At 34.1% G+C, this 19,146-nt stretch overlaps 1 protein-coding gene across 1 annotated transcript in view; it reads left to right on the top strand.

The window, feature by feature from the left end:
* The window catches only part of Herpud2 (HERPUD family member 2), a 41,691-nt gene that overhangs the window by 732 nt on the left and 21,813 nt on the right, over window positions 1–19,146 (top strand). Inside the window, exon 2 of the mRNA XM_027939635.2 lies at window positions 16,712–16,789. Coding sequence (XP_027795436.1) covers window positions 16,712–16,789 — 78 coding nt within the window. The remainder of the gene's footprint in view (window positions 1–16,711; window positions 16,790–19,146) is intronic.

The following is a 19,146-nucleotide window of genomic DNA, read 5'->3' as shown; positions in this document are numbered from 1 at the left end:
TTTATTCCTTTCATAGGGAGTTCATATCACCTGTTTCCCCAAGATCAGTGTGACTTTATTTCCCATTCTGAAGCATATGTGGAGATTGCAAAGATAAATACAGATGGACAGTGTAGATCCATTTGTTTCTAAAGTCGGATTTGAAAGAACCTAATTGGTAGTTAAGAAGTCCTGAAATAGTTAATGAAAGAAGGTTAGTCTCATGTAGAGTGAGGTTTCCATATTCTTTGTTGTATAAAATTTTCATTATTGAACAGTGTTCATTTACTTAAACTTTTGTTTAAATATGGAAAAGGTGTGTATTTTAGGGTGGGAACTATTTTTGCATCAGACAGATATACACATGGGTTTACTAAATGCCTTCTAGTCTTGTTTTACAGCCTAAGTTAGGAAGACACTTAAGATATTTATGAATTAGGACTCTTTCAATGTTACAGTATTAAGTTTGGTTAGGCTTTTAGATTTCTAGAATAATCAGGGAATTAGGACAATTATTGTGAAAACAGGAGGGTTAGAAAAATAACTCATTGGCATTAGCTGTGTGTGTCAGTATTTTATGATATAAATAATTTTAGTAGAGGGCAAAAACCCCCCTGAGGTATGTAAGTACTTGGAACAGAATAGCTGGAACTCTGGTTTATTCAGAACTTTTGTTTAAAAGTTTCACATGGTAGCAATTTGTTAAAAAATTTCTGCTTTACAAAAAATTTTCTATTGCATATGATTAATTTTACACAATTTTGAAATGAAAAGTAGCTTTTCAGAGTAGTCAGAATTGAAAGTCATAGTGCTGTTCACAACAGCCAAAATATCATTTAATATCATAATATTAATATAGCCCAAGTACATTCTTGATCATATATGTACTTATGTGAGATCTTCATGTTGTACTGTTAAAGCAAAAGGGACTTGGTCTGCAGTCTGATAGAACGAATTATTACTGTTCTGTAACTTTTTTTTTTTTTTTAGAGAAGGGAATATGAAACCTTTTTACCTTATCTGCCTTGGAGAAACCTGTTTTTGGCAGTTTTCCCCATGTAGTGCTAATCACTAGTGGAGGACTGTAAGTGCCGTCGTTTATTAGCTGCTTGAGGATATCAGTTGCAAAACTTCTTTCTCAACCCTTCTGCCTTTTGTAGACACACAGAGATGCTTTTTGAGGCTTTACCAAATAATATGCATCCTATTCATGACTCAGCCTTGTGGTAAACCTAACTTTTTTATCCTCCAGCAAGTTTTCTCCAAGTAGATTGTAATATCAAGTAATAGACTGTCATTTCCAGGTTAATGAGATTTGGACAGGGATGCATGTGTTTACTATTACAAATTTCACTAAAAACTGTATGGTTATTATTAGATTTGGCAGGTTTATGTTATGATCATTAGAGATTAATTTGAAGTATCACAGTCATTGAGCAGATCAACTGTTCAGTGGTATCCCATAGCTATGGTAGTCATCAACGTGGAACCTGGGGTCCTAAAAATTTATTTTTTGATGTTATTTTCACAATTAAGCAATAATATAGCAGAAATTATGTTTTTTATGTCCACCCACAATGACAGCTTTTCAAGTGCTCTTTGGTGGTTTTTAAATTTTATTTATTTATTTATTTAGATAGGGTCTTGCTGTGTTGCCCAGGCTGTTATGCAATTTGTGGGCTCAAGAAGTCCTCCCACTTCAGCCCCCAAGAAGCTGGGACTACAGGCATGTGCCACCACTCTTGGCTGCTTTTTTTTTTTTTTTTTTTTTTTTTAATATTTTTTATATCTATGGACCTTTATTTTATTCATTTGTTTATATGTGGTGCTGAGAATCGAACCAAGTGCCTCACCCATGCTAGGCAAGCGCTCTACCACACAGCCACAGCCTCAGCCCTGCTGTTTGGTTTTTAAGAGATCATTTGTTGTGCCTCTTCCTTAATATCTGCCTGGTGGAGGTAGGTGGACTTGGAAGCAGGGGTTCCAGTGCCTTGTAGGAGTAGGAGTTCCCCCAGTAAGAAGGAGAAAAGTTGATGGCTTTGGATGATACCATTCTATTTGGATCTGATGGGCCTTGGTTCCTGTGGCAGTGGCTTCTGGGAAAGTAAATGGGATCTGCTGGGGGAGGAGGAAGAATAGAGATTTGAAGTTGTCTTTTTTAGGATTCCTGTAAGGACAGGTCACATGTTTACATGCTGTTAATGGAATTCTTGCTAAACTCTAAAAGTGTAATCCTGAAGTCTTAAGATCTCAGCTTTATGGTCAGATATTGATTTGACTTAATCATAGGTGAATATTTAATCTCCATATGAATATTTAAAATTCAACTCCCCCTCCCCCTGTAAACTTACCATACATGTACCCCGCTCCTCAAAAAGCACATTTCTTGAGCTTCATCTATTTATTTAACTAGGATTTTATTGACTTGGCATTCAAATATCTATGCAGTGTGAAGATGATGATGACTGTCCTTTGCTCTTATGAAGCTCAGGTCTAGTGGGGGATACAGACATATAAATAAGTAACTATACCACTATGGTGACTAGTGTTATACAGGAGGGGTGTAGTATGTTGTAGGAGCACAAGGGAATGGTTAGCTTTTGTGTTGGGGGTGTTAAGGGAATGTAGCTATTCACAGGGTTCACAGGGACATTTACATTTTTCTTAAAGAGTTGATAACAGTTTTAAGGAAGGAGAGAAGTCAGAGTCTAATAATTTCCTTTTTTAAGTATTCTTTCATAGTTAATGTTGAATTGATGACTAGATGCTTTCTATTACTTTATCACATAGTAATACAGTCCTTAGTAAAAAGATGATAGATCTTTAGTAGGCTATGGAGGGGAAGGTACTTTCTAGGTAAGAATTCAGGAAGTTGCCATATTTATGAAAATATTTCCAAATCATTAAAATCTTCAGATGTGGAATTGAGCTCTTTTGCAGTTTAGTTAACTTTGAATGGTATTGATAATTGGTTTAAGCTTTAGTTTAGGAACTGGAAAGTGTACCAGTTCATATTGATGAGAGTATGAATAGTTAGTTGTGGATCCTATTCTAATATGACTTTTTTTTTTTTTTAACTTGATGACTTTAGTTTTTTAGGTCCTGAAATTGGACTGTAGTGTGAAATCTGAAATTTAGGTAATTGCTACTAGATGGTGAAGATACTTGTCAAGAAAGGCCACTTTCACTTGAGTTTGGGACCTTGATCTGAGTTTAGACTTAATTATCAGAGAAATAGATACCTAAATGGTTGAACTTAATGTTGTTCAGTTAGAATGGACTAAGAAAACTTAAAAAATACAAATTTCTAAGTTCAATTATTTACTTTTTTCTTTATCTCTTTTTACTATCTGTTTTTATAGGCAAACTGTAACTAAGATGGACCTGACTCACCTTGAATTCAGTGTTAAAGGCAAAACTTTTTTTGCGCTTGCATTCCCTGTTTCCCATTTTCCAGTTCTGGGATCAAAGTGCTTCTTGATTGTCTCCTCTCTGGGTACATTCCCTCTGTCTTTGCTGTTCTTGCTGTTACACTAAAGCAGTGACTTTGAATATTTAGGTCTTTTAGCTTTGCTGATGAGCCGATCTGGTCTGTGCTACTTTTTCAAATTTTTCTTTTATTCTGAGATTGTGTTAGAATTAAAGCAAGAATAGAACCAGGCATATAGGTTCTATTCTGAGAATATATTCTGAGTCTTTAATAACATTCCATAACCAAAGTGCCTACAATCCAGAAGGAAGTCTTCCATTCATTTTTCAGAGGAAGTAGCTTGTATTATATCATTTGAAATTTGTATCTGTTATTTTTGTAATTCCCTGTTACCTTACATAGGTAATTTTAAAAATCGGTCAGCGTAACCACTTCAGAACTCTTGATTTCAAGGGGCTATGATAATCCATACACATAGATATAAGACTGTTGTCTTATAAGTCACCGCAGTATAGTTCAAATTTTTAAAACCATTTGTGAACAAAAGTACTATCAAATTGAATGTGAAGGATGATGAGAAATAGACTTAAGTTGAAAACTTTAATGACTGCTGACTAAAATTTCAGTCATTTAAAGCCTTTTTCTAATATCTTTTTGGAAAAATAGAAGTACTCTGAAGGTAATGTTTGTTTTAATCGTGCATTAATGCTTTTTTAAAAAAGATTTTTTAAGAATTTGTAGTTTAAGTTTCCCTTCTTTACAGCCTACTGATTTGATTGTCTATAATCCTTTTATTGTCTATTATCCTTTTATTCAGCTGCTCTGATTTTTAGGCTACCATTTGCTAAATAGTTACTATTGTGTAATTCTACTTGCTATGCTTTATCACATTTATTTCTTATAGACACCTTATGGCATAAGGTTTATAGATGAGAAAACTTAAGTTTGGTGATTTTTTTCCCAAGGTCATAGAACTCTCAATAGAATTGGAATTTGAGTCCAGTTTGGTTTGACCTAGGCCCTTAACCATTTTATTCACATTAGATATGAGGACTGTAGAGTAGATGAAGAAAGGCATTTAGGGTCTTGGCTATGTCAGTTATATCTATAAACTATAAAGAACCAATTCAACTATAAAAAGAGGCAGGTTTGGATGGTTTGTTGTCTAATGGCTGTGATGAATGAGTAACGTAGCCTTGCTATTATGCTAACACTTAGCAGTCTAGTATGTAGTTATTTATGTTTATCCTGATAAATTTATAGGGAAGCTATGGGCATATAATCTTAACTCTGCAAACTACATTGTTGTGGCCTATATTTTCATAGTTTCTATGTTTGGGTATTCTCTATTGTACATACATCTGATATGTGAATGGCCAGTGAATGGAAACTGCTAAGCAGGAAATATCCCTTTGGAACTCTAGAATATTACTCTTTTTTGTGGGGTGGGGGTGGGTACTGGGGATTGAACTCAGGGGCACTAGACCACTGAGCCACATCCCCAGCCCTATTTTGTATTTTATTTAGAGTCAGGGTCTCACTGAGTTGCTTAGCCGCTCACCATTGTTGAGGCTGGCTTTGAACTCATGATCTTCCTGCCTCAGCCTCCTGAGCTTCTGGGATTATAGATGTGTGCCACTGCACCTGGCTCAGAATATTTGTGTTTAGTCTTTGTACCATTTGTTGCTGCAACGACTGGACAAGGCTGTTTGGGTAACCATGCTTGCATTCATAGTGTTTCTGAATTTCCTGGGGCTTTAGATTGGGTGAATTTAATTGTAAATGGAAGGGAGATGTATTCCAGTACAAATTCACACAATTTATTTTCCACAGAAATTTTGTGCATTTCCTTGTACTTAGTGCTTTAAAGCTGTTTGACACTTTTGACTGAACTATATGTAAATACTGAAATGTTAAAAGTTATTACTTTCAAAGGATTTGAATTATAGTTATTTAAATTATTTTGTTAGGTAGAGATTACTCTTACTGATCCAGTACAGACTAGATATTTTACATTTTAAAAATTAAGATTTTAAAATTTCCAGGTGGATGGGCTGGGGATGTGGCTCAAGTGGTAGCGCACTCCACTAGCATGCGTGAGGCACTGGGTTTGATTCTCAGCACCACATAAAAAAAATAAAGATATTGTGTCCACCTAAAACTAAAAAAAAAAAAAATATTAAAAAAAAATTTCCAGGTGGAATTTGATTATACTAAAGTCAAATGTAGTAGGAATGTGATTTTTAAGGCATACATAATTATGACATACATTTAATCTTTCACATAAAAAATTTAATCTTCTAATACTGTGAATTTTTTGAAATATAAAAATATTGTTTGTTTTTTAAACTCAGTTCTCAGATTTTTGTATTAAGTGTATTTGAGTTGGATAATATTTTAAAATTTGAAAATATTTTGTATTGATGCATTATAATTATAAATAATAGTGGGATTCATTATTTTCATTTTTTTAAAAATATTTTTTAATTGTTGATGTACTTTATTTTTATTTATTTATATGTGGTGCTGAGGATCAAACCCAGTGCCTCACATATGTGAGGCAGGTGCTCGGCCACTGAGCCACAACCCCAGCTCCTTCATTTGTTTTTGATGTCTAGTTAGACATTAAAGTATATATATTAATATGTAAGTATATATATTAATGGTATATATGTAAATGTTTTAAAAAGAAAAAATATTCATATTTGGACTTATTTTTGAATAATATACGAGTAGGTGAGCTTTCCTTGCTTTGTTATTTTGCAACATCTGTTAAGTGAGTACCAGAACTTTTTTGACCCACTGTTTATTAAGGTTAAGCAGTCATTTATTTTGAATGGAACATTTCTGTGTCTGGGCTACTCAGAGTACCATTAGGATGTTTCCATCTTGATCTTGATCTTGTTTGGCTGAACTCTGCTGTACCATATATGACCAGGTTTTTCTAAGGTAGGATAGTGGAAGTGATAAAAGGTGTGTATCTGATAAGAGTTGCTATTTGTTATAGGAGTGAGTGCTGGGAAGAATAGTGGTGGTGTTAACAGAAATAGTTTTAATTATGTTACTCTGTGGAGCCAGTAGTTTTATCAGTAGAATCTTTTAATTGAAAATTTAGTTAGTACTTTTTGATTTGCTAATCCTGAGTTTCCTGGATTCTTATAAAAGGGATACCTGTATTTTTTTTTTTAATTCAGAGAAAAATGATCTTTATCATGTTAAGCTACTGAGATCTTGGGGTTTGTTATAACAGCCAGCATCACTTATGCAAACTAATAAAGAAAGGGATTTTTTTTTTTTTCGTGAGTGGTTCATTAAATTTATGGATAGCATTTTCTTTATTTCTTTTTATTTATTTATTTTTAAAATACACAACAGCAGTGGAGAGCATTACAATTCTTATTACACATATAGGGCACAATTTTTCATATTTCTCTATATAAAGTATTTTCACCTCAATTTATGCCTTTATACATGTACTTTGTTGCTATTTTTTTTTTTTGCATTACAATTCTTAATACTCATACATACCACAATTTTTCGTATCTCTGTATATAAAATATGTTGATACTCAATTCAGGTCTTCATACATGTACTTTGTATAATGATGTCCATCACATTCCACCATTCTTGCTAATCTCCTGCCCCCTCTCTTTCCCTCCCACCCCTCTTCCCTATCTAGAATTCATATTCCTCCCATGCTCTCCCTCCCTATCCCACTATGAGTCAACCTCCTTATATCAGAGAAAACATTCAGCATTTGTTTTTTGGGGATTGGCTGACTTCACTTAGCATTATCTTCTCCAAGGCCATCCATTTACCTGCAAATGCCATGATTTTGTTCTTTTTTAATGCTGAGTAAAATTCTGATGTGTATATATGCCACATTTTTTCATCCATTCAAAGGACATCTAGGTTGGCCCCACAGTTTAGCTATTGTGAATTCTGCGATAAACATTGATGTGTCTGTGTCCCTGTAGTATGCTGTTTTTGGGTATAGTCCCAGGAGAGGAATAGCTGGGTCAAATGGTGGTTCCATTCCCATATTTCCAAGGAATCTCCATATTGCTTTTCAAATTGGCTGCACCAATTTGCAGTCCCACCAGCAATGTATGAGTGTATCTTTTCCCCCATATCCTTGCCAACACTTATTGTTGTTTGTCTTCATAATAGCTGCCATTCTGACTGGAGTGAGATGATATATCTTAGAGTAGTTTTGATTTGCATTTCTCTGATTGCTAGAGATAATGAGTATTTTTTCATATATTTGTTGATTGATTGTATATCCTCTTCTGAGAAGTGTCTGTTCAGGTCCTTGGCCCATTTGTTAATTGGGTTATTTGTTTTTCAGTGCTTAGCTTTTTGAGTTCTTTATTTACCCTAGAGATTAGTGCTTTATCTGATGTGTGAGGGGTAAAAGTTTGCTCCCACGATGTAGGCTCACAGATTGTTTCTTTTGCTGAGAAGAAATTTTTTAATTGATTCCATCCCATTTATTGATTCTTGGTTTTAATTCTTGCATTGTAAGAGTCTTATTAAGGAAGTTGGGGCCTAATCCCACATGTTGAAGATTAGGGCCTACTTTTTCTTCTATTAGACGAAGAGTCACTGGTTTAATTCCTAGGTCCTTGATCCATTTTGAGTTAAGTTCTGTGCATGGTGAGAGATAGGGGTTTAATTTCATTTTGTTGCATGTGGATTTCCAGTTTTCCCAGCACCATTTGTTGAAGATGCTGTCTTTTCTCCAGTGCATGTTTTTGGCACCTTTGTCTAATATAAGATAATTGTAATTTTGTGAGTTAGTCTCTGTGTCCTCTATTCTGTACCATTGGTAAGAAAGAGATTTTTCAATCAAGGAAAAAGTGTTACAAGAAAGTTTGTAGAAATAAAGTCATATCAGTTTTGCAAGTTGAATTGAAAAATTTTTCCACATTTTTATTGGTGGGTGCATTAGTTATACATTTTGATGTGATTTGTTGTTACATATTTGTACATGCACACGATATAACAGTATAATTTAAAGTTAGATTTAATTTTGATTGAGATCTCAAAATCTGTACCTTGCTTAATGCTATAGCTTATAATAACAAAATAACTGGTTGAAAATTCAGTTAACTGTCATCTGTTATGTCTGACAAGTATTTTACCTGATATTTACATTTAATTAAACTGAAGAGGCAATATTTTTAGTGACAGAAAAATTTTCAAGTCTAATTTTTTTGCCTAATTTAGGCACATAAAGAACTTATTTTTCTGTTTTCAGTCATAGTAAAATGAAAGATTTTCTTTTCCTTTTATAACTTCAGATAATCTGAAGGCATTTGAATATGCAGATGAGATTAACAATATTTTTCTTACTGAGTTATAATTTACATACTATAAAATTTGCTCTCTCAAGGTACAAACATAATGGTTTTTACTATTTTCAGTAAAAGGGATATAGACCTTTTTGTTCTTGACATTTACGTTCCACTTAGTACGGGTACACATGTGAACGCGATCACAGAATGTGATTTGTTTCAAAGGAAATAAGCAGAGTGTGCGAAAGGGAATAAGTACTGTACTAAGTTTGTAAGTCAGGGAGACCTGGTTGAGGACATTGTTAAAGCTAACATCCAAAAGATGATTAAGAGCCAGTTATATAGGAGCTGGAAGAGAGTAGTGCAGGAAAGGTGTGTGAGTTGGGAAAGAACTTGGGGATCTAAGTGAATTCCAGTTCTCTTCTCTAGTAAGGAGGAAAGAATACTATCATAAGAGGTTGGAGAGAGACAGAAGCCAGGTCTGGCCATAGTTAGGAAATTAGAATTAAATTCAGTATAGTGGTGATCCATCAGAGAGTGACAGGAGTGATTTTTGTTCTTAAAAGATCACACCAACTACTGACTTTAGAATGGAAGCAAGGAAATCAATTAAGAAGCTATTGCAGAAGCCCAGGGTAAGTAAGTAATAACGTTTTAGATTAGGAGATGGTGATGGAAGAATGTAGATATATCTGTGAAGGACTTGTAGAAATGATCTGTAGGATTTACTTCCAGCCAGATATGGGAGGCAAGATAAAAGAAAGAAGAATGGAGAATTATGCTTAGGTATTCTGCTTAAACAACTAATGGCAAGTTGTTTTAGGATAGGGAAGAAACAAGGAAAGTTTTGAGAATTGAGATCCATTGTAGATGTTTTGGCTTTGAGTTGCCTGTTAAGACATCTGAAAGTGTCATGTGTTGTTGCAGTTGGATATGAGTCTGGGTCTGAGAGGGAGAGAGAGGACTTGGATAGAGAGACAAATTTGTAAAACATATGAAGAAATCTAGCTTTTAGAATTGGAGAGACTTTAGCGAAGGACTCTGTAAGGGCAAAGAAGAGTCATTTGAAGAAGTGTATAAATGCTTCATAATGTTTTTTTCTGTGCCTTGATCCTTCTTCCAGAGGTGCCAGTGGGGAAAGCTGGGGTGTCTTTTCTTCTTGCAAATGTCAGGATCTTTTGCCGGGTGCTATTGAGTCTTTCCCTTGTCCTGGGACTTAGCCATTGCCCAGTCTTTCTGTTCAGTAGGTATAGGCTTTAAGAAGAATTTGGGGATAAGGGATTACCACTCTTTCTCTGGGTACTAGTAATACTAATTCAGTCAACTATATTTTGGGTCAAATAAGATTTGTGTTAGGTCTTAAAATTTAATTGTTTGTATATGTTTTCAAACTGGGACCCACAGTTTTCAAACTAGGAGTACTCAAAATCTTTGATAGTCTGGATGATCACTTTATAGCTATCAAGAGATTCTATGTTTTTAGCTAAATAATCTTCCTAAGTATGTTTGACTGGATTGTAGATTTTTTTTTTTTTGTACCAGGGATTGAACTCAGGTGTGCTTAACCACTGAGCAACATCCACAGCTCTTTAATTGCTGAGACTGGCCTTGAACTTGTGATCCTCTTGCTTCAGCCTCCCAAGCTGTTCATATTATAGACCTGTGGTACTGTGTCCAGCAATTGTAGATTTTTCAAGCTTGGGCTTTTGGTGTCTGTAAAGTCTCTTGAGTTTTTGTTTCTGGAACCAATTGGTCTAAAACCTATCTACTTGTGAATTATGAAAGTAAACTTTTAAAATTAGATAGTCAATATACTTAATATATGTATTTTTATCCAGTGATTACAAATATAAATTTTTCTAGCATTTTTGTTTCTTATTTGGAAATGACACTTTTGATAAAGCATCTAATTAATGATAGCTTAATAGGAAAATGGAGATTATCCATATAGAAAGCAGATAATATATAGATCATTTACATTTACAAGTAGTTGGTAAACTGCATTTTTCAATAAAAATCTGAAGCAAACTGACTCATGTTTTGGACATGAACTTCTTTTAATAAATTTTAAATTTTTTCTCTGTGTAGAGAAGATAAAATGAATTAAGACTTCCTTTTGTTATTTACAAATGTCATTTTATTTTATTTTTTTAAAGAGAGAGAGAAGAGAGAGAATTTTTTAATATTTATTTTTCAGTTTTCGGTGGACACAACATCTTTATTTTATTTTTATGTGGTGCTGAGGATCGAACCCAGCGCCCCGTGCATGCCAGGTGAGCTCGTTACCTCTTGAGCCACATCCCCAGCCCACAAATGTCATTTTAATATGAGACTTGGAAGTTGTTCTAATATTGATTGGAACTGTCCTTTTTAATTAATAAAAGATAATCGTTGTAGTTTTAAACCTATTTTTGTGGTGTCTTAATCATGTTCTTAGGCATAATGAACATATGCAGTCTGATGTTACACATAACTTTTCAATACTTTCACATAATCACATTGGATATTGATGAAACTGCAAAATGCATATACTAGAATTTAGTACCTAATGTTCATTGAATGCTTACTAGGCATTGTGCTCAAAGAGATTGATGTGCATTTTATTGTTAATGAAAATTTAATTCTGTGAGTTAGATATTATTATTGTCCTCATTTTATAGATGAGGAGAAAAGGAGAGGAGGATAGTAAGAAATAGTAAATATATACAACTAAATATATATAATATATACAAGGAGTTTTGCATGAAAGGAAAGGAAAGAAATAGAACAATAGCTGGAAGGAAAGTGGCATCAAGAGAGGGTCTGGAATTCTGTTTTATTCTTCTTTGGTGTTGAGAGTATTTTTAACATGGAAGTTAAGTATAGTGTACAACCCTTTATGTAAGAAAGGAGGAGAAATAGAAGAATGTGTGTCCAGGTTTGTTATATCGTTAAAAAGAAATGATGGAAAGTAATCTAAAATTATAAGGGGTATAGGGGACAAATTAAATTTCTCTGTACCTTTTTCTAAAGTTTTAACGTTATTCCCATGTATGTCATATACAATTTTTTAAAAAACCCCAATTAAATAGAAAATCCTTCCTAAAAAGTAATTTAAGAACTTAACAGTATGATGATGGTCAAAGCAGTGAGAAGAATTATTTCAACTTACTTTGAAATGCAGTATTTTGGTTGCATATTTCTAGTGGCATATATCTGAAGGATAGAAAAATTCTACAAGAAATCTTTGATTTCATATAATACTGATAGTAACAGTTTCTTTATTGTGGGCTTATATATGGTAGGAGAAAACAAGTACACTTGCTAATGGCACATTTTTTAATGTCATTAGCAAGCAAGATTTTCAAGAAGATAAAATAAGAAAAAATGTTTAATTTAAATGGAAAATAAAAATATGAACTCAGGATTTAAGTTTATCTTTCTAAAAAATACTTTTTTAGCTTTGCTCATTGAAGAATCCCAGAAGTGATGACAAGTAAAAATAAGCACTTGTTATCTCTCAGATTTTGGTCTTCAGATATCATTTCCTGTTAAAAGGAATCAAAGCTCCTGGAGCAATGACTGATTCCAGGTCTATAAGTACAGAGGATGAACCTAGGATTTTGTATCTGAAAAAAGGAAGCTATTAGAGTAGACACAGGTCATGCCATACTAGAACCAACTTAAAGGATCTTCTGGCCAAAGATGGAACAAGTTGAGTATAAAAAAGGGGGGGGGGGGAAAGAAGATATCTTTATACTGAAAAACATAAAATTCTGCAAGCTTATAATGATACTAAAAAAAAAAAAAGCTCGTTGGTCACTGTAGAGGTGGTTTGCACAATCACCTTGAAAAGTGATAAAGGGAAAGAGTTATTTGTACATCTTTGCTGCTTATATGGACTGGGTAACTGAATAGTTTATAGATAAAGTTCTTTCAGAAGAATTGTATCTAATAAATACAGAAGGACTCATAGGATTTAAAAAAAATAACAGTTCTCTACCCTAATGAAATAATAGAAATAATAGGCAAGTGAATGTAAGTAATCAGTAAGGTTAATGGGATCTTTATAAGGGATGGATTAGGCTGACAGTATCTGAACTAATTGATTGATCACAGCTTTATTAAAAGTAGATCATCTAATCCAAATGTGCTGATAATGATGTAATGCAGGAAGCACATAGCACTGTTATATATAAGTACTCTTGTCCAAGAAAAAGGAATCTGAATATAATCAACCCTGTACAGCTAACCACCACAGTGTATAGTATCAGGAGGATATAGTCAGCCAGAACAGATTGGGAAATTCTCTAAGACAGATTTCATGATTCCTTCAACAAATAACATGGGAAAAATGAAAAGGAAGTGGAACTGTTAAAAGATTAAAAGAAATTATAACAACCCAAACCTGTGTGTGAACCTCGTTTGAATTCTGATTCAGATAAACCATCTCTAAAAAATATTTTTGAGTAGGTGGGAAAGATTGAGCTGTATTGTATTACATAATAAGGATTTTTTTGTTGTTGTTGAATGTGGTAACATTGGTTATTTTAAGAAAATGGGTTACAGATACACTAAATCTTTACAGGTAGAAAGAGATGATATGTGTTGTTTGCTTTAAAATACTTTGGGTGGAGGAGAGAGAAAGGGGAAATGGAATAGATAAAATAAGAATAGAAGAATGTTTGTAGTGGTTGAAGCTGAGTAGTCTGTGAGTTCTTGAAGATGGTACCTGGGGGTTCATTTTATTTCCTCCACTTTGTGTATGTTTGAGAATTTTTATAGTAAGGTACAAAAACTCATAAAAAAAGACAGGTGTCCTTTATGCAGAATAATGATATGACATAGAAGTATCTGTTGATAACTTCTTGAAGTTCCAGTGTAATTTCTGGAGTTCTAGGGTGCAGGCCCTGGCTCTGGGGATCTCAGTAGACCAAACGTGGCTACCTGTCCCAATATGCCAATCAAAGAGATGAACAATGGTAAAGGGCACTAACAGAGCTTTAATCAGTGTGACCACACAGGGAAGATTAGATTAGGAATTCATTGATCAACAATCTTTCAACAATTCTTTCAGGGTCTGACAGAAAATGTGAGGTTTTATAATAAAAGAAAAAGTTGGGGACTTAGGTGGGTGGGGTGTTTGCATAGCTGGCAGGCCATCTTGGTAAGGCCGTGGTCTGGTTGATCATTATTTCAGAACTGGTTCTGTGAAACTGTGGGAAGGCTATCATCACCTGAGGGGGGACAATTTAATTCCTAGGTGAGATGATTCCTTCTGTGTAGGTGGGAAGCCTTCCTTCAGTCATGGGGTGCTTCTGTCATGGGGATGAAATGCCTCATAGGAATACGGTGTTTCTGTCATGGGATAATTGTTCCTGCTTAGTGGGGCAGTCTTATCATGGGATGATCTGTTCTGGGAGGCTTGCCATTGCTTGGGGACAATTTTATTTCCCTATCGTAAAGATGCTTATCAATCAGACCTCTGGTCCTGGAATCTAAGATATCTGCAGAAGAAAGTGGCTCTGGGGGCTGGAGTTGTAGCTCAGTGGTAGAGTGCTTACCTAGCACATGTGAGGCACTGGGTTCGATCCTCAGCACCATATATAAAAATAAATAAAGTTATTGTGTCCATTTACAACTAAAATTTTTTTAATAAAACATGTGGCTCAGAAGGAAAACAAATTAAAAGAGGTAAATGGAATTAGAAAGGGATAAAATGAAGTTGGTTAAGTCTGTGACTTGACTGTCCTTCAATAATCATGTTATAGAAATTTATAAAGAATTAGATAATTCATTTTTGCCAGGGGTTTACATCATTCATTATCTACTTAGCTTTTAACTTATATGTAATTTACACTTCACTGATGGTAAGGGTATGGGGGAAAAACAAAAAAATAAATTCAGTTTCTCCTACCATCCACAATACAGATACTTCTGTGACCTCGGCTGAAAAAAATGTGAGAATTTCTCCCTACCAGCAAGCAAGCAACTCTGCAGATAATTCTCCAGGAGACAGTAGCCGGGTGTCCTCTAATTCAGTTGAGTTCTGACACTATCTGGAGATGGGCTCAGTCCTTCTCCCCACTATAGATTCTTAGTATGAGAACAATTTGTATTTCTGACCAACCTGCTATAAATGAGGTTTCTTTAGACTCCCTTTTTGGTTTGGTTAATTTTCTAGAGCAGGTCACAGAACCCAAGAGAAACATTGACTTATGTTTACTTATATACTCTAAAGGATATTACAAAGGATCAGATGAACGACCAGATGGAAGAGATACATATGGGAAGATATGGAGAAGCGGTGTTGGAGAGCTTCTGTGTCCTTTCTGACATACCACCTTCTAGTGGAACTACTGCTACTACTAACATATTCTGCTGAGGAATTTCTCAGAACTTAGTCTTTTATGGGTGCTTTATTACATAGGCATGATTGATTAAATCATTGGCCATTGATTTGTTATTTCAAAATTTGGCCTCTTTTTTTGGAATTTGGAGGGTGAGACTGAAAGTTTTAACTCTTTAATTACATGAGCTCTTTAGGGACCCCTAGCCACCAGTCATTCCTTAGCATGCAAGAGATACACTTATCATTGCAGAGTCTAGGGATTTCAGGAGCGGTATTGGAAGGAAATAGAATGAAGACCAAATACATATTTCACAACATTGTGGTACCCCACTCAGACTTTATATGAATTAATAAGAACTTTGGAGACTTGTGATATTTATCCAAAAAACCTCTTATGTTGTATTTGGTTGTTTTCATATGGAGTGTCTATTTACCTATTTTAGAAATGGCTACTTAAAGGAGAAACTGTACTTAACAGTTAAGTATCTTGGCAAACAGTGCCTTTCCCTTCATCTTTGGAGTATAAGGATACCTGAACCTCAGACCTTAGTCAGTAGGATAATTTCTGTTATGACTGTTTATAGTATATATAACTATATATATAGTAACTACTCATATAGTCTTTTATAATAGCCATGTTGAACATATAGTCTGTTTAAAAATTGTTATAGATTTTTATTTTTGGATTTAACAGTTGATATAGCTGATATTGTCTTAATAGGCTTATTTGCAGGTGAATGTTCAAGGCAAGTAAATCTAATGAAGATGCTTTAATGTTAAGTATGCAAGCAGTATAGACATTAGCAGATTTATCATTAAGAATAAAATATGACAGAACTAACCAGTATATATTTTGTATCCTGGTTGCATATACAGATGACAACTGAATCTCCAAGTATTTGTGTTAAAGTTTTTCAAGTCTTGTGATTCTGAAAATGTATAAAGCTATTTGTGCACAGTGTCAGAGATAATAAAAACTAGAATAGTTACCCAAATTGTAATTAAATTCAAGTGGCTCTTGAATTAAAACCAATAAATTGTTCTGCATTATGTTAGTAAAGAAGAAAATAAGTCTTATGTATATATTTTAGATTAAAAGCACTGATAAAACAATGCAAAATAATTCTGGTGACCTTGAAATTTTATCCTGCTATTGACTACTTAAATATTCTTGTGTATGTGCTGGGAATTGCACCCACAAAGCCACATTCCAGCCCTTTTAATTTTTTGAGACAGTGTCTTACTAAGTTGTCCAGGCTGACCATGAACTTGTGATCCTCTGCCTCATCTCCTAGAGTCTCTGAGATTATAGGTGTGCATCACCATACCTGGCCTACTGTTAATAGGCCAACCATTTTTCTCATTTATGTAATATTGGAGGTTTTTAATGATAGTCATGCATGCATTATAGTTGAAAAGACAGATTCCCAATTTTTCCTTTCTTTGGCCACAATTTAAAAATATGATAATTATTTGTATTATTATAGGTTTGCTGCCAGTTGCTGAGTACTTTAATTATCTTAAGTAGAAATTAGAAAAACAAATTATTAATTATGTCAGTTTTTTTGCTGAATTATCCCTAAAGGGGGTTTTATATTACCTATATTTAGTCATATTTTTCCCAACTTAAAATTTGTATAATTAGTAAAGTGATTTCTTTTCTTTATCCTATAGTTGACGAAGGATCAGAGATTGGTTTATTCTGGCAGACTGCTTCCTGATCATCTGCAGCTGAAAGACATTCTCAGAAAAGTAAGCTTTTCTTCCACTTTTTGAAACCAAATATATTCATTTTGTGAGAGATGTTTCTGCAGTTTTATCCAACTAGTTCAATTTTTATTTAAATTAACCCCTATGGTTTAGCCTAACTGGTAAAATAAATTAGAAAGTAAACAGTGTGATAGGTTCAGATTAGTTTGAGTAACAGTGTTATATTTTCATCTGATAGCTAAATTTGAGGAAGGATTATATATTTGTGTTGTTATTTGTCATCTTTTGGAAGAAAACACTAATGACTTATATAAGTGGTATAGGAATAGAGTGCTCAGTAGGTAGTGAAAGACTAGTACCAGTTTTTCCTCTAATACCCTTTACTGCATGACAGTTTAATAGATTGTTTGGGTTGGAAGTTTCATTTCAGGATAGGAAGTAGAATGAAGTTCTACTTTTGTTCCCATCATCAAGCTCTGAATGCTAATCCTCATCACTAAAATATGTTTATTTCAGTGTATCTTTTTGACAATGAGCTTGGATACTAGTTATTTTAATGGCAGCTTTTAGCTCATACTTATTTGTAGGATTTATACTTTGAAATTTTACTTTTTTGTGATTATAGCAGAGTTGAATAGCTTTATATTTTGTTTTTGATCTTTGAATAATAATTAATATTGTTGTGGATAGACCTGATCTGATTTAGAAGATCTGCATTTTATTCTGATATTTATTGTGATGTTTATGTATACGGTTGTTTTTTCTGCTTAGTTGACATTTTAGCTTTGCCAGTGTGATTTGGTACAGTCATTTTCATTATGTAGTTTCAAATAGCTAAAGTGGTTTAATATTTGCCCCCTCAAAAATAGTGGAATTTTGTGGCAGATTCCCTTTTCTCTTTTTACAGTAGACTTTATTTTGGCGGGGTGGGGGGGGGCAAAATAGGTTTATAGCAAAATTGAATGGAAGGTACAGAGATTTCCTTTCACATGCTGAACCCATCTCAGTGCCAACATCCTGCACAAGAGTAGTACACTTGTTATTATCAATGCACCTATATTGACACATTATCACTTAAAGTCCATAGTTTACATTCGAATTCACTCTTGTTGGTGTACATTCATTCTGTGGGTTTTGGCAAATGAATAATGACATGACTCCATTATAGCATCATGCTGAATAGTCCAGAAAACCTCTGTGTCTGCATGGTTGTTTTTTTTTTTTTTTCCCTGTTTATAGGCATTTCTGCTGTCTGCTTTGAAATGCAGATATCTTTACTATTTTATCTAAAGGATAGCTTGGACCTACACATGAATACTCTTTAAAAGGCTTTTGCTGGGCTGGGGTTGTGGCTCAGCGGTAGAGCACTCGCCTAGCACATGCGAAGCCCTGGGTTCGATCCTCAGCACCACATAAAAATAAATAAATAAAATAAAGATATTGTGTCACCTACAACTAAAGAAATACTTAAAAAAATTTTTTTTTAAAAAAGGCTTTTGCTGCCAGAAATAGTTTTAGAGAAGAAGATTTAAAAATTAAACTGCTTTAGTGAAAAAACTGTTAGATCAAGCATTTTGAGCAGTATGTTTACATTTTGAGTAGACCATTGAACTGGTTTTGTTAAAGGCATTGTTAAATTTTGCCATTAGCTTTACTTGTTTAGTTATAAAATATTTTATAGAAATGTTCCCCAAAAGTGAATGAACACTGAGTTATGATTAGTATGAAAAATTTGAACCTAGGTTTCTAAGGGTAAACATTCTATACTTGAATACTTTTTTTTTTTTTTTTTGGTACCGAGGATTGAACTCGGGGGCATTGAACCACTGACTATGTTCCCAGCCCTGTTTTGTATTTTATTTAGAGACAGGGTCTCACTGAGTTGCTTAGCTCCTCGCTTTTGCTGAGGCTGGCTTTGAACTCAAAATCCTCCTGCCTTAGCCTTCTGAGCTATTGGGATTAATAGGCATGTACCACAGCGCCCAAACTATACTTAAATACTTTTTGATATTCATACTCAGAAGCTGAGAGAACATTGTAAATTAGTAGCACCTTCAAGCATATTTTATGTCACACACTGTCTGTGATGTCTTTTCTTAGCATTTTAATTCCATTAACTTCTTCCCCTGAATTCCTAAATCAGTTAGAGTTTGTGCTTCTCAAGTTTTATGCAAGAGACTCTTTTATATGTTTTTCTAACTATGCTCTAATGTACTTGTTGTCTGATCTCTTAACAAATGTCTTGAGACTTTTTAAGGGGCTGAGCTTATCTTTCTTGGGTTCATCTCATCATTAAGCATGATTCTAGGTTCATGGTAGGCAGTTGATAATCAGTTCTTAGTTTCTAGTAGTTTTGCTTCCCTTTCTCACCACTAAAAATCTCTTGTTTTCTTTCTGCC

The sequence above is a fragment of the Marmota flaviventris genome, chromosome 1 (assembly GCF_047511675.1).
Source record: "Marmota flaviventris isolate mMarFla1 chromosome 1, mMarFla1.hap1, whole genome shotgun sequence".
Lineage (NCBI taxonomy): Eukaryota > Metazoa > Chordata > Mammalia > Rodentia > Sciuridae > Marmota > Marmota flaviventris.
The sequence above is the reverse complement of the archived record's forward strand: the minus strand, read 5'-3'. Positions and strand labels throughout refer to the sequence as shown.